Source organism: Hippopotamus amphibius, chromosome 9, assembly GCF_030028045.1.
Source record: "Hippopotamus amphibius kiboko isolate mHipAmp2 chromosome 9, mHipAmp2.hap2, whole genome shotgun sequence".
NCBI lineage: Eukaryota > Metazoa > Chordata > Mammalia > Artiodactyla > Hippopotamidae > Hippopotamus > Hippopotamus amphibius.
The window spans coordinates 36,351,340-36,366,958 of NC_080194.1; the positions used below are offsets into that span (position 1 = coordinate 36,351,340).

The window sequence follows — 15,619 nt, forward strand, 5'->3', positions numbered from 1 at the left end:
ATTCGCAGAGGATGCCGCAGCCTGTATCGGGGCTGAGCTCAGAGGACTTGGCACCACATGGAGAGCACTCCCCGCCTACTACTCACAGCACTTTGGGAAGCCACACAGACAGCCCTAGGTGGCCCTTCCTCCCTGCTCCAGCTTTGGAGCTGTCCTGAGTTGGCAGGGCAGCTCAGGCAGATGGAACGGGCTTTGTGCTATTCAGAGCCCCAGTGAACGGCACTGCTGCTTGGATGACCTCAGGACCTCTGGGTAGCTGCGTGCTGGCCGCCTCCACAGCACAAGGCAATCAGGGCTGGCTACCCACAGGGACACTCCTTGCGTTGGCAAGACAGCTTTGACCAGGAACCCACATGGCACGCAAATGGGCCTGACCAAAAGGAACCCACACTTGGAAACTTGTCTGCTTTACAAAACGAGTCAAGGCAGCATTGGGAGAGAGGACTCCATGCTGCCTGTATATCGTTTCTGTGCAAAGAAACCTGCACACCCTTGGACTCAAGGGTGGCCAGGAACTGGCCTAACCGAGAGTCACAGAAAATCAAACCACAGGTGGAAGCCAAGGCAGAAGCCAAAAGAGCCTCCTTGTCCAGGCAGCCCACGTGAAGGCGGGCCCCAGAAAGGGCCTGGCAACTCACCCGGACTTTGGCTGTGGTGGTCAGTGGCGTGTAAGCAGGTGAGGTCATTTTCTCGCGCTTCTCCTGCTCAGCCTCAGGGCCAATCAAGGCACTGAATTTGGTGGTCAGGTGGCGTCTGAGGAGCGTCTTTTGTGGTGGGATATTGAGAAGCATGGCCAGGGTGTCCCCAGTGAAGCGTGGCTCCAGGATCTAAGAGGAAAGCACAGACAAGCCACCCAGTGGTGGCCACCAGTGGCTCCAGGTGATGACACTGAGAAACAGGCCCCCATGGGCCCGGGTGCCTCCAGGGCAGGGGCTGAGGCTCATCCACTTGTCCTGTGTCCCCCTCCTGTCCCTCTCCCTGGCACAGGGCCCGGCTCTGTGGCTGACGAGCCGAGAGCTGTGCCCTCTTAGATACGGCTGTCTCTCCAGGTCCACTCTGGGCGACATCTGAGCCACCCCTTCCCCATTTCCCTGCTGGCTTTGCCACTTGACAGACCTGAGTGCTGGTACAGATCGTATCGTGCCAAGCAGGAGGTTACGTTTCGGTGGCCTCCGCCTCCCTCCCCAGCCCTGTGCTCCTCCAGCAGCAGGTGGAGCTGCCCGGTTAGCGGGCAGTTCTCAGGCAGCCCCTCTGTCCTGGACGCCTCCGGTCTGTGGCTGGGGAAGCCTCTCCAGAAGCCATCTTGTCTTCATGAAATCTCAGCCACAAATGATCAAATTATACTTCGAGACTTCAATTTATGCAAGGGGTTCAGACGACGTATCAACATTTCTTACTGGGATGCATGTCTAGTCCTTAAGACATCAGTTTCTGGATAGCCCAGGTGGCACCGAGGCAGGGGGACCAGCCCAAAGAGCCACTCACAATGAGACCTCCGTGGACGCCACTCCCACGAAGGTTGGGCGCATATTCCGCCAGGTCCACGGACCGCAACCATTCCATCACCCTGTGGTTGGACCACTGCACCACTTCTGAAGGAGAAAGGTTACTCTGAAACAGGGAGGAGGAGATGGAGAAGTTAGGCCTGCAGGTCCTACCCTGCTCCTCTGTGGAGCCAGCCCCCGATGCCACGCCAGACAACCTTCACGCCTACCGACCCGGGCCTCCAGGCCAGCTGCCTGAGAGCCCTCCCAGTTTCCAAGAAATAAAGCTCTCACTGAACTTGCAGAATCTCCTGCTCTGAGATATCTGATTCCAGAATCCCGTTACTCCCTAACTCTCTGGTTACTCTGGAACTACCACACGAAAGCATGGAGTTATTCATTCAGTGACTCAACAGAACTTTAAAGAGGACTATCAGTTATGAGCTGAGTGTTTTACAGAATAAAGATCTCACTGCTGTGGCCAAATGTTTTAGGAGAACACACATTAAGATACTTAAAGCTAAGTGCCCTCAAGTGGCATCTGGGTCTTCAAAGTGCCCAGCACTGTGCCTGACACACAGAAGGCATTCAAAACATGTTTGTTCAACAGGGACAACAGGGAGAAAAGAGGGGATGGAGGATAGAGATACGAGTTTTTAATCCCCTGGAAAGCTGAGTTACTCTTACAGCAGGGTTAGTCTCAGTTCCCAGGAAACAGGAGATGGGATGTGACTGACAATCCTGTAGCTTCAGGGCCCGCCCAGAGCTCCGAGGTTCAGGGAACGTTATCAGTGAATTCTCCAGTCTTTGGGTTGCTGGGTTTAGCTCCACTATTTCTTCTCTAGCAAAACCTGCTCATGGATTCCCTGTGCTCCTGGGGCTGGAGGTCAGTTGATTTTCTACCTGCGCATAAGGAGCTCTGTTCTGAAATGTCTGGTTCCTTATGGGCTCCTCTTCTCCCCTCCTCTGCCCCACTTTAACACCGTCTTCCCATTTTGCCTTGCCCCTCCCTCGCCTTTGCTCCATTTCCTCATCTCCTTTAATCATTATGATGACTTTGAAAGACTTGCTACTACTGCCTTCCAGCCCATAACATGCATCTCCCCAAAGGAGTTGGGAGTTGGAAGTGTAGCGGCTGCTGTGCAACAGAGTTCAGGCCTCAGGCATGCTGGGGCACCATGAAGCCCTAGCAAAGGGAAGAATCCTCAGCACCATGGTCCAAAATGCAGCCACTTTGTGACTATGTCATTTGGTTTTCTCACACCTGATGTTACAGGTGTCCTGGCTCAGGGCTACCTGGGCAGGCAGTGTCCTGCTCTCACCTCATCAGCCGGCCGCCGATGCAGACAGTGAGGGTTGAACTTGTTGACATGCAGCACGTGAATGGCACATTTGATGCTGAGATGATGTAGTTGGCTGGTGACTTTTAGGAAGAGTAGATCATTCTGGAAGAGGAAAGTTTTAGTTGATGAACCAGAGCTTCCAAAGTGATAAACACTGCCCGAGCCTCCTCCCCGGACCACACACATAGACAAGTGGTCTAACCACATGTCTGGAATGCACATGGACACAGCAACAGCTTTCCTTGGCACAGTGGTTTGTGCTCTGCTACTTGGGACCTCTTATGTGACAAACGACACTGTTTCAAGACCGGAAGGACATGAGGGAGGTGGTGCAGTCAAGTTTAAAATAACTACCATGGGGACAGCTGAGTTGAGCTGGATGCTCACAGGGACAACAGAAACACTGGAGGAAGGACCCTCACCACAGTCAGGTGCTGCAGCATTCGCCCATCAACTCTGCATTCATGAAACTGGTCTTTGTACTGGGGTAAGCCAATATCATCAAGCCAGCCTACAGGAACAGGGAAGTGAAATTTGAAATGAGAGACTATGGATGCAAAAAAAAAAAAAAAAAAGCAGCAGCAAATTATCATTTTGTGTTCCAGCTGTATTTCCCCTAAAGTTTAGTAATCCGCCTGCCTGTCCCAAGGAGACAGCTGTCTTTGAGACACACATTCCCAGGAAGCCACCAGAAACATAACAGTCATATGCCTGTCCTTACGTGTCACCCAAATGTGGTCTAGCAGTGCAGATTTCTCCTCCTGCTTGGTGTTGATGGCTTTCACTGCTAAAACCAGCTTTTTCCTATGAAGAGGGTGCTTAATTCCCAGCTCCTGAAAGTGAAAGATGAAGACAGGTGTGAAATCTCGGTGGGCAGCCCTGGCTCTCAGAGGCTGCTATGTCTGGGTGGAGATACACCACCCGGGTGGAACAAGGAAGCAGACCTCTGCCCAGCGCTGGGAACAACCTGCAGTGACGGAGAGAATCTCGGCCTCCTTTGTCCACCCTCCTGTGTGTGGGGGCAGGGTGGGTGGAGGAATGGGGGACCTCAGCTCCCTATGGATTGGTTTGGGGAAAAATGGGAGTCTCCTCACCCAGGGCTCAGCCCTTACCTTTTCCATGTCCTGAGGGGTAGCTGTCAGTAAAGTGTGGCCAGAAGTCACCCACTGCCTGGCAAAGATCACATACTGAGCCAGGCCGAAGTCCTCCAGCCATGCACACACACGCTCTGTGCTCCACTGGGCGAAGGGGGCGTTGGCGTCACTGGGAAACAGGAAACAGCATGGCCCCATTAGCAAGAGCCTGGGCTCTGTCTGAACATAATAGCGCCTCACAAAAAGGGACTAGGTTTAAACAAACAGCCCCCATCCTGGGATCCAGTTGAACAAAATCCCACTACAACGCACTCATTTGAGACAGACATGAGTGTTTCCCAGGATAACACCTGGTCTGAATCATGTTTTGCACAGGGCTTAATATCGTTTTTAGGAAAATGCTTAGAAAACTAGGAAAAGGGTGTCAGTTCTCTAACATTAAAAACAAACAAACAAACAAACAAAAAACCCTCCTCCAGTCAACAATAGTTAATAATGCCTTATTTACCATTGAAACACTGGGGGCATTCACATTAAAGTTAATAAAAGACAGCATTTTTTTTTTTAATCACACTACGAACACTGGTCTGAGAGTTACAGTGAGTATGAGAGATAAATTAAAAATTAAAAATATAGTTAGTTGTTAGAAAGGTAGAAGTAAAAAAAAAAAGCCATTCTTTTCAAATGATATGACTGCCCACCTAGAAAATCCAAGAGAACTCAGTAAGGTGGCTAGTTATAAAAGACACTCCTAATATTTATATGACATCCACAGATCAGTAATTTTCAATATACCATCAATGCAGAGATACGAGCATTTTTGTTAAAATAATCCATTCTCATAGCAACCAAAATTATAAAATGTCTAGGAGCTGCCCTTACAAGGAATGTGTGGGTCCTGTGTGACTGCGTGTGGGGAGGGGGGGAGGTGGTGACTCTGACACTCACCGGAGCAGCATAAAGAAGACATGAATAAAGGAAGAGCTAGATCACGTTCCTAGGCAGGAAGCCTGGGTAGTACAAAGCCATCAATTCTTAAAGACATCAATTTTTCATTTAAAGGATAAAGATAATGGCACACTCAGATTCCCAATTGAGTCTTGGGGGCGGGGAGGGGTGGAGCGTGACAAAGCAGCTTTATATTCATTTTTTAAAATAAAGGAGGAGTCATGGAATGGAGACGACTAGCTATGCCAAAAGATTCCTTCCAAGAAAGTATTCCTAAAATGCTGGTTAAAAATTTATTTTTCTAATGCCTGGATGAGGCATTAAAAAAATTCCTTATGGGACTTCCCTGGTGGCGCAGTGGTTAAGAATCCACCTGCCAATGCAGGGGCCATGGCTTCGAGCCTTGCTCCAGGAAGATCCCACATGCCACGGAGAAAGGAAGCCCATGCACCACAACCACTGAACCTATGCTCTACAGCCCGTGAGCCACAACTATTGAGCCCACGTGCAACAACTACTGAAGCCCACAAACCTAGAGCCTGTGCTCCACAACAAGAGAAGCCAATGTAATGAGAAGCCCGTGCACCGCAACAAATAGTAGCCCCTGCTCGCCACAACTAGAGAAAGCCCGCATACAGCAATGAAGACCCAATGCAGCCATAAATTAATTAATTAATTTAAAAAACTTAATCATGGTCTTGACTCATCAAAGATGTTAAAAAAAAAAATCCTTAAAGTGAGGGAATTCCTTAAAGGGCCAGGATGACCATAGAGCACCATTCTGGAACAAGTGCTGGAGACAATGGGTGCCTTAGAGCAAGTGCTTGTCACTCAGCCTGGAGCCTGGGTTTTAATGAATCATGAATAGGTGCAGATCCAGGTTTTTTGAGACCTGGAACTTATAATATTTGGGGGGCCTGCTAAGAAAAGTACACGATTTGAATACGGAATTAGGAACAAAATGAGTATTTAGAATAAGAAAACAGAGACTTCTCTGGTGGTCCAGTGGTGAAGAATCCGACTTCCAATGCAGAGGATGCGGGTTTGATCCCTGGTCAGGGAACTAAGATCCCACATGCCCCAGGGCAACTAAGCCTGTGCACCACAACTACTGAGCTCAAGCACCTCAACTAGAGAACCTGTGTGCCACAAACTGCAGAGCCCACGTGGCATCACTAGAGAAGAGAAGACCCGCCAGCACAACTAGAGAGAAGCCCGTGCGCCACAATGAAAGATCCCACCTGCCTCAACTAAGACCCAATGCTGCCAAAAAATTAATTTAAAAAAAGAAAAATCAAAAAAATTACAAATCTACTCAAACTGAAAAGATATTGTGAAATCCAAAAAAATAAAATTTTTATTAATTAGCCCCTAGATATACCTCTGTATTACTTTACCTTCATATTTGGGGTGCATATTCTTTGCTTTATCATATGTCAACAACTCTATAACATAGCTGTCCTTCTGTATCTGCCAGGGGATTGGTTCCAGGATCCCCGTAGACACCCAAATCCAGGGATGCTCAAGTCCCTTATATAAAATGGCATAGTTCACTCAGCCCTGTATTTGTGGGTTCCGCACCCACGGATTCAACCAGTGGAAATCTGATCTGCGGTTGTGTGAATCCATGGATGGGGTGGGGCTATATTTTCTGTGAGATGCTTTCTTTCAGTCTAGCATGATTGAGCGATATTTATTTGTAATTTTGATAGTTGCTTTTTTTTTTTTTTTTTAAGTTTCAGCTTCACAATTTATAAATGCTATTGTCAAATACATTTTTAGAATCATCAAATTTAGGAAAACCTCTACCAGGTGTCCTTTAGATGTGAGCTGTCAAATTCCATAGCGTTCAAGTTTTCTAGTGCTAATCTTAAACATTGAGTTGATAACATTTATTTAATGTCCTTGTGGCTGTGGCACATTAGGCAACATCATCTTGGTCAATGTCAGAATATCATGTAAAATCAGCAAGAAATTTTCTTTTGCCAATGTATTCATAAAATTCACTTTATATAAATAATCTAGGAACTGTTTGGAATTTATCTGTTGCTCTTAGTGAATTATTGCTTTTCGTTTGATCTGGGATTTTTTTAATTTATTTTTTTCTTATTACCAGAATAGTTTCTCAATTTCAATGCTCATTTTATCACTTTTATTTCACATTCTATTAGTTTTTAATTTCGTTTATTTTCTGGTTTCTGGGAATTGGAAAGAAACAAATATTCTATGTATCAAGAGGGATATCTCAGTTCTGAGGAGAAATAAGTGTTTTTGAGACTGTAATTTAGACAGTCTACTGTCTGTAGACATTTTCAAAACACCCTAGAGCCCTGATGCTCCTCTACCCTCGGACCATCTTCCCATTTCCTCCTTTATGAATGGTCTCTGTCCTCCTAAGCCTGTGCTGTTCCCACAGTAGCAGACCCAGCTTCCCCAACTCTTGGGGTTCTGTCAGTGCCAGAATCTCTCATAGTCTCGTCCAGGGCCACAGCTAAACATGCTATTAAATAATTTAGAGGTGACAGAGAAAGTACCTTTCATATACAGCCAAACCACTTGTTTTATTGACATGTTCCAAAACATCTTTCCAAATTGCAGTTAAAATGATGTGAGATTTATCAAAGAGTCCATTTCCATGGTAGATGGAGAAAACAGGGTGCACTTATATGTATATATTTCATTAGTAAGTGCATTTCTGAAAAGAGAGGACTTCTGTCTTGACTAAGCATCCCAGAGAACCAGATCTCCTGCTTAGGATTTGGCAAATCTGATGATTGGAAAGAATTTCCACAGACTAGCTAGTTTCTGGTTTTGTATATTTCAAATGTGCTTTCTTTTTCCACCCCCTCATACTTCTGAAGCCAAATGCCAGAGGACAAGTTCATTTGGTGCAAGATCTCTGACGTTGCATCTTTGTATCAGGATGCTGGGCACACTGGCACATTGGAAGCCATCTTATAGCAGGACAGCTAATTAACTAAACCCAAGTAAACTAAACATGAAGTGACTGCAAACCACATAAACATAATCCCGCTAACCCCAAACGAAATGGGTCCCCAACTCAACTTCTCCAGAGCCAGATCCCCAAATGCCCACGGCTATTCCAGTGTCATCTGATACTGGCAAAGTGTAGACCAAGGGAAAGTTGGAGTAAAGAGTCAGCAGTCTTAAAACTGTTTGTTTGAAATACCTTACTTATGAAAAAATTTCAAAACACACGGCCTTGTCAATACACTGGTTGGACCCTCTCTGGACTGTGGAAGGGGTCCAGGCAAGTAAATTGACCTTGAAGCTTAAGCTTCCTTACATTCACGATAAACCTGACACTGACAATGAATATGGGGGAAAGGCAGTAAAGTGGGGGCCTGAAGCAGGGAAGCAGTCCGATCAGAGACCCCTCATAAGCTAGAGTCCCCCTGTAGGCCAACTCCGAAAACCCCTCCACAAAGATGGGATCCAGCCATGTGGCATTAAATTCTGTCAAACATTACATTCTACTTTTTCTCGGGGGAAAAAAAGATCTGTCTCACCATACACCAAAATAAGTTCCCAAACGGATGACTTTTAAAGTTTTTAAAACACTTTTTTAAACTCATAGTTTAAAACCAGTTTCTAAAAAATAATCGAAATTTTTAAAAACAAAATAATGAAAGAAATCACAAAGAAAAGCTGATGAACTTCATTTTACACAAACCTAACAATTTCATATATCAAAGTAAAATCCTGCAACAAACCTAAAAAATAATTTGTCACAATTTTTAGATGTGGCTTGGTATCTTAATATATAGAGAACAGATAGAAATCTATAACAGTCATTAAATAATTAAAAGATAACTACATAAAAAATGGGCAAAAATGTACAGTTCACAAAAGAAGAAATAAGATAAACATGTAAACTAAAGTAACAATAAAAATGTAATTTTGGGAGGTCTAAAAAACAAGAACTTTAAACAAAGAAAAGCTGCAAATACCTAGTGCTGACAAGGCTGTATGTAGGTGCAGTGAGCACTCGCTGTACAGCAGTGCCGAATGGAACATAAATCACCAAAACCGGAAAAAAATCATAAAATTTATTCTTCTATAACCTGAGAGAGTTCCTATGGAATGTCATCATCAAATATTATATTAAACAACTGCTTCACTGGAAAAAAAGGATCGGGGCAGGAGACTTTCAATAATAACGGAACTCGCCTATAGGAATGTTGGTGAGGATGTTTTTTTTGTTTTTTGTTTTTTGTTTTTTTATTTTTTTTGGGGGGGTACACCAAGTTCAATCATCTGCGACGATGTTTTTTTAAGGCTATACCTAAATATCTACAAACTATACATACCAGAGGATGTTAGCATATAATTACATCACATTTCAGTTTAAGAGTAATAAAGGCCTTTCTTTCCCACCAGCAAACTCATTTTTGTTACCACAAGCACAGTTGCAATAAACATACAGTCTCATCAGGCCTTCGTTCCCATCCTCCTCGTCACACACTGTTACTATTAACAAAGCACAAAGACATCCAAACAAAGCAACCCTGTGGCTGGACTGTAGTTTTGCCTTTGGCAAAGAAAGTTCCCTACGCTGGTTGCCCCATACCAGTGACCTGGCAGACTGTGAGTGGGCCCCCTTAACCACGCAGTCCTGCTCTACGGAAAAACGCCTCAGGGTCTTAGAAAAGTCCTTACACACCAACCAGTGATTTCCCCCTTCAATCCAATAAGGATGTATTTAAAAAAAGAAAAGAAAAAAAAAAAAAGAGTCAATCCTAAAGAAAAGACAGAAGTGGAACAAAAATTCATCATTCAAGATATGGTGGCTTTACTTTTTCATCTCAGAACCATCATATCTAAGGTCAGAAGACTACCAAGTAGATTAGAATCCTCTTATCATGGAATATGTGGATAGCTTCATTTGGCTTATTTTCTAATGGCTCTGAGTTGGTCTCTGGCTTCTCAGACCACATCCTTAGATTCTCTAGCCTCTAAAAGCTAGGGTTTACTGAGCATTTACATTTGTGACCAGAAGGGCAAACACCACTCCTCGATCCTGGGGGAGCAGGACCAGGAGGGCTACACATCCTCAGGTTTCTCTGCAAGGCACCTGGAGGATGGATCTGGGGATGCTCACCACAGGTCCTGAGTGTGTACACAGGAGTGCCTGGCAAAGCCTAGGAACCTGGGTGGGGCTGGGTAGGGAAGCGGGGTGTGCCTCCACGCGTGCTCCCTTCCCCGGGGTGCAGGCCTGTGAACAGCATGCCGCACCAGGGAAACATTCTTCTCCCTCCATTGGGATCTAGACTGTATTGTTTCTAGGATTAACACGTGAGCTGTGCACATCTTACTCAGTAATTACCTGCACTTGGCACTGGTGTATGGCATTCTTGGGGGGGTGGGGGGGTGGGTGAAATTTAAGAGCGTTAAACCTTCCTTTTCACTGTTTGGTTAGATTTAAAATGTCACAGTTCAATCCAGAGGAAGGCCCGCAGAAGCCTGACCTTGGCTGAGAACTCAGACTTCAGGAGACATTCTACTGGAGACAGTATTATAGGAATCGTCTGGTGGGAGCAGAGGGTACAGAAAAGGGGTTCCCTATGACACAGGAGTAAAGATTCGCTTGGGCAGGTCAGAAGGGAGACGCTCTTCTCGGAGCAGGGAGATCTGAGGAACGGGGGGTAAAGCTGGTGACCAGATGGGGTCCACCATTTTTCAGTGCTTTTTCATTAGGGTGTGATGGGAACAGTCATGCAAAACTTCCCATTTGGATCCCTTTCCAGCCCCTTCCAGTTATCCCTTCAGGAAGGTTTGGTGCAGTGTGTCACGAGGGCTACGGGCAGACTGGCACCCCACCACCCTTCTGCGGAGGTCTGGGGGGAAGGAGGGGGCCACCCCAGAGGCAGGCGCTACTCTTTCCCCAGTCTCCTGGGGGAAGGTGACCCTTGAATGGCGGACAGCTGATACCAGCGTTAGAGGTGCAAGAGCTCACGCGATCCTCATAAGAACTTTCACACACACTTGTTTTTGACCCCTCACCTCACAGATGCGGCAACTGAGGTGTAGGAAAGTTACATAACGTGGCTTAGGGCGCATCACTAGAAGCGGCTGAGCAGAGATTGCAACCCAGGTCTCTGACTCCAGAATCTGTGCTCTGAATGGCTGCAGTGGAGCCTCTCCACCTAGCATGCCAAGGCCCTGCGCAGGGTGGACTGCAGCTGTGCAGGGCTGCTGGGTCCTCGGGGGACCGCAGCACCACCTCCCGCCCCACCCCAGCACCCCTGGCAGTCCATCTCTGGAGGCTTCCGTCTCTGCCGGCTTCCATCTCTGCCTTCCATCTCTGGAGGCTCTGAGGCACCCGGCCCCCATCTCCACTCCACCTGGGCTAGGAGTTTACACGGTTCTTTGTAGATGGACTGAAGGGAGACTTACCTCTTCTGACCCTTGGGGTCTCTGGTCCTAGAGAGTCTTGGCCCTGCAGTTGCCCGGAGCCCACCTCGCCGAAACTCGGCCACCCCCGGGGCATCAGTGTTGAAGTTTCCTGACTGAGTCCTTCGGATTCTGTGTGGAGGGAATCCACAGAGACCGTCAGAGGGCAGGCTGGAAGCCGGCAGTCAGCGCGCCCCCTCTCACACAGGGCCTCACAGCCACACCCGCGCTCTGGATGGCCCTGCTTCGCAGCGCCTCCCCAGAGGTCCAGCGTCAAGGCCTGTGACAGCGCCTCGGCCAGACCCAGCCTCGATTCTAACCCTGCCTCTGGGGTTGGGCCCCTCTCCCTGGGGGTCAAAGTGCAGCTTGCTGCCTGGGAGGAGGCCCCCGTTTCTGCCTCATGTCGCAGACTCGGTCAGCAGGGCCCCCAAGGACTCAGGCTTCTGTCCTCAAAGATTTCTTAAGACACAGACTGAGCCCTGCGGAGGAAGAAATTGATCTCACGCATGTGTCTCTCCAGAGCACATGTGGCATAAGTGGCAGAGAACGTGCTCAGGGTCTGCGGGATGGCTCGATGCCTGAAATGAATGACACATAAGGCAACAGGCTATATTTAAGGGCTGTCTTTCATAGCGCTCCTTCTCTGGGCCCTAAGAAACAACTCAAAGTCTTCTCTCTACACATTGCTGCTCTGCGCTTACTGCTGTTCCAACATCTAATTAAACGGGGCTGTGGCGACGTTCTGCCCAGTCAGGGAGGATATGAATTCTGAGCAATCTCATCACGATCACCACCACCAACTTACTTTCCCCAGAATTTCTTGATGCCTTTGGGGCTCCGTTTACTGTCTGGTGACAGGGGAGACTGGGGGCTGGACTCGGTGCCCGAGGACGTGGATGAGAGGTCATTGGCCACCGCCTTGTCGTCCCAGCCACTTTCTGTGTCTCCTGAGATTGAAAGAATGAAATGATATGTGAACGACAGGAAGGAACATGACCTCTGCAAACCCACTCCCCAAGCCTGGGCCATCCCTTTAGTGGGAGTCGGGAGGAGTCTGCCCAGCTCTGCCTTCAGGGCAGAACTTCACGGGGAGATCTCAGAGACCAGCAGGGGCTCAGGCACGCTCCACGTTTTCTCTCCGGGGAGTTAGTGAGCTTAAGGTTTCAAATCTGGGTGAGGGAATGTCCTCAAATTCTAAAACTATGGGATCCCAGAACTTGCAGGATAACTCCAGCAAGGAGCTTCCTCTTTTTCCCCCCAGGGAGACACGGGAATATAGGCAGGAGGGGGACCTGGCTGAATGTTTGGGAAAGGGAGGGTGTCACGGGAGGGAAGCAAGGGCATCTCACTCTCCACCTCACCTGGAAGGGTACAGTACCTAATACGGGGGCACTGACACTCCGGCCACGGTCTCCAGCCAACCAAGAAGCAGAGAAGCCACATGAGGAAGCAAGAGAGGCCAAAGTCCAGCCCAACAGAGTTACAGGGAAGCAAAGAAATAAACAAGAGTCATCGAGCAAGAGGGAAAAACTCAAACAGAAAGAAAAATAATCCCACGAGGAAGGATGGGGGTGAATGGTGACTCAGCTTGACCTACTACAGTGAGAGGCAGCCCTATGTGAGGGGACCAAATGCTCCCACTGTCACTTTCTGGCAAGTGAGGCATGCACATGTCGGGAGAGGGAGGGAGAGCAGTGGGGGCTGAATACACCAGGCCTCCCACTGCTCTTGTGCAGAAGCCAGAGCTCACTTAGGTCAGACTGGTCCAAAGCTGCAGGAAGTCCACAGTCTGAGTGTCGCTAGGACATATTCATTCAAGGGCTTAGCTGGAGTTCCTGCAGCCAAAGACAGGACTGGCCAAGGGCAGAAGCCAACACATGGACTGGCTCGGGAAACAGCCAGGGATGAGGAGTCAGGGGTAGGGAGAGCTCCGTGGGACTGAATGTTCCCTTCTGGGCCCCACTGATCTGCTGCTGCTATTAGGGAACTACAGCCTAATATGCAAAGACCTCCATGGTTTCAGATCCTAAGTACCAAAAGGATACCCGCGGACTGACATCCTTGCCCACTGGCCACTGACTCCGTTTCTCTAAGGAAATGCTCTCCCTTGGAAGAGCACATAATATCATGCTACTGGTAATAGGGAGGCTGCAGAGAGGAAGGCAGAGACAGGAAAGAGAAGATCAGGAGAACGGAGGGGGCAGGGGGAGGGCCAGGGAGGGTGCAGGGGGGTGTCTAAGAGAGAAATGATGGGAAGGCCAGGAAGGGGTCAAGACAGGGGCAAGAGAGAAGGAGGGAAAATAGGGGTAGGGTGATGGCAGCTGGAAAGAAAGTGGGTACACACCCTGGTTCTCTGGGACTCTGAAGTGTTTCTGGAAGGAAACAGCGTGCACAGACAGTCTTCATCTCTGGACGTGGGACCACGCTGAGGCACAACTTGTCCCATCCACCCACCACTCCCTGTCCTCCAGTTATGGGCTGCCGTGGGGGGTGCAGGGACCTCATGCAGCAATGGAAGGGCCAAGGCCGAGGCTCTAGAGGCCTGGACACTCACTCAGCCTCAGCAGGCCGCTCCCTGCAGCGTCAGGCGGGGAGTTGGTGGGAGGAGTTTTGGCAGCCTCTCCGTTGGGCGTGGGTCCTGAAAGCTTCCCAGGTAACGTGGGGTACTTGTGCTCCGCCAGGAAAGGGCCGTCCTATCGGAAGGAGAGGGAGAGAGGTGAATTAGCCGTCCGTCTCAGCCTCAAACCCAGTTAGGAAATCTTTGGATGCGGAAACAACTCCTTGTTCTCTAAGAGCCATTTTTAAACTTAGGCTGACTCAAAGACCCCTTAGTCCAGGCCAGGAAATGGGACCAGAGCTCCGAGAAAGAAACTTGCCCAAAGCCACATAGTGAGATGGGGACAAAGTTGAGCCCCAATCCTGGGCTGACTGCAACCGAGCCCAAGCAGGAAGGAAGCCTTTGCCATCTGGCCTTGTGCTCAGAGGCTCAAGGAATCAACAGCCGCAAACTACCCTCCGAGCTATTTGAATATAGACTGGTCTATGGCCATACCGCCCTGAGCGTGCCCAATCTCATCTGAATATACAGACTGGAACTCCAATAAAAGCTATACCTGTTGCTTTACTGCATGTTTGTAATATATCTTATCTATTAATTATATTTATATATTATGATAATAGTTATTTTGAAAAATACCAGGTTAAGGTGAAGCGAGAAGGTAGGCACATACTTGAGGGAGGTGAAAACAGAAAGCGGGCCAGAGGGCCACAGGCCAGCGTAGAGTTCCCCGGGAACTTAGGGCCACAGTTTGCACGAGGGTCAGCCCCAGTGCAGTGGGCCCCATGCTCAGATCCTGGCCACAGAGAGTGTCCCAAAGAAACAAACTGATTTAAAGGGGAAAAAGAATGGCACTTGTTTGGTCAAGAAGGATTTAATGGGCCCTCAATCCACAAACCTAAGGGAAACACAGTGGAATGCAGTGGAGTGAAAAGAGAAATTAAAGCAATGTTATCATGGGAATCAACTGTGGATCACTTAACTGGACCCAGGAGAAAAGTAGAAAAGAAGAAAGACAAAACCGATTTCAAAACTGACAAATCAGAAAAGTATTGGGAGACTTCAGTGACATCTTTTGAAGTTTCATTTAGTTAAAAGGCAAGTGCCCAATACATTTCTGAATTCAGTTTGCTTCTAAAGCACGTCTTAGAAATTGTTTGAAATGCAATTCAATCATTGAACATTGAATACTAATCCTCTATAAATCAGCTTAGAAAGGAGAGATGTGAGAGTAGTGGGTTAAATTTTCAAGGGATTCCAAAGGAACTGGCTGGTGAAGTGGAAATAATTGGAACCTTAAGAGATGGAGACCACACAATTTTCAAGTTCATGATGACCCAGGAGGTACAGGCTGAACCTGATCGCACCTGTGGTCAAGACCAACAGTTTCCATATATTAGCCCATGCACGGCTGCTTCTACTCACCCGGGACACTTGTAAATATAAATTCCAGGTCCCAGCTGCACCCCTGAATCAGCCCCTCTGGAAGTGCACCCTGGGAGTCTATGTTTTTAAAATACATCTCAGATTACTCTGATACACAGTTAGACGTGGGAACCACTGACTGTGGGGAAGGCAGCATTCAAAAAGTTTCGAGAACTGAAGGGCATGACTCCAAGTTCCATATTATACAGGAGATACGTGAGCGGGGAAGGGCTCAGAAACAGATCTCCTGTTGTATCATCACACATGCTCCCCTAAGACACGGTGGAGACAACCAAGGCCTCCCTTACATCTCAGCTCACTGAGGACCTGAGATATAAAGAGGGCAGAACCTAA

At 47.9% G+C, this 15,619-nt stretch overlaps 1 protein-coding gene across 17 annotated transcripts in view; it reads right to left on the reverse strand.

The window, feature by feature from the left end:
- Positions 1–15,619, reverse strand: part of PPFIBP2 (PPFIA binding protein 2) — a 145,713-nt gene that overhangs the window by 5,204 nt on the left and 124,890 nt on the right. For 16 of the 17 annotated variants that reach the window (XM_057748908.1, XM_057748906.1, XM_057748907.1 and 13 more), the window contains 9 exons: positions 13,838–13,976; positions 12,089–12,230; positions 11,287–11,415; positions 3,940–4,090; positions 3,549–3,660; positions 3,250–3,338; positions 2,807–2,929; positions 1,486–1,611; positions 639–827 (listed from right to left, as the gene is read on the reverse strand). In XM_057748908.1, coding sequence (XP_057604891.1) covers positions 639–827; positions 1,486–1,611; positions 2,807–2,929; positions 3,250–3,338; positions 3,549–3,660; positions 3,940–4,090; positions 11,287–11,415; positions 12,089–12,230; positions 13,838–13,976 — 1,200 coding nt within the window. Of the gene's footprint in view, positions 1–638; positions 828–1,485; positions 1,612–2,806; positions 2,930–3,249; positions 3,339–3,548; positions 3,661–3,939; positions 4,091–11,286; positions 11,416–12,088; positions 12,231–12,661; positions 12,695–13,837; positions 13,977–15,619 lie in introns of all 17 variants that reach the window. The other variant, XM_057748917.1, reaches the window with a different exon arrangement.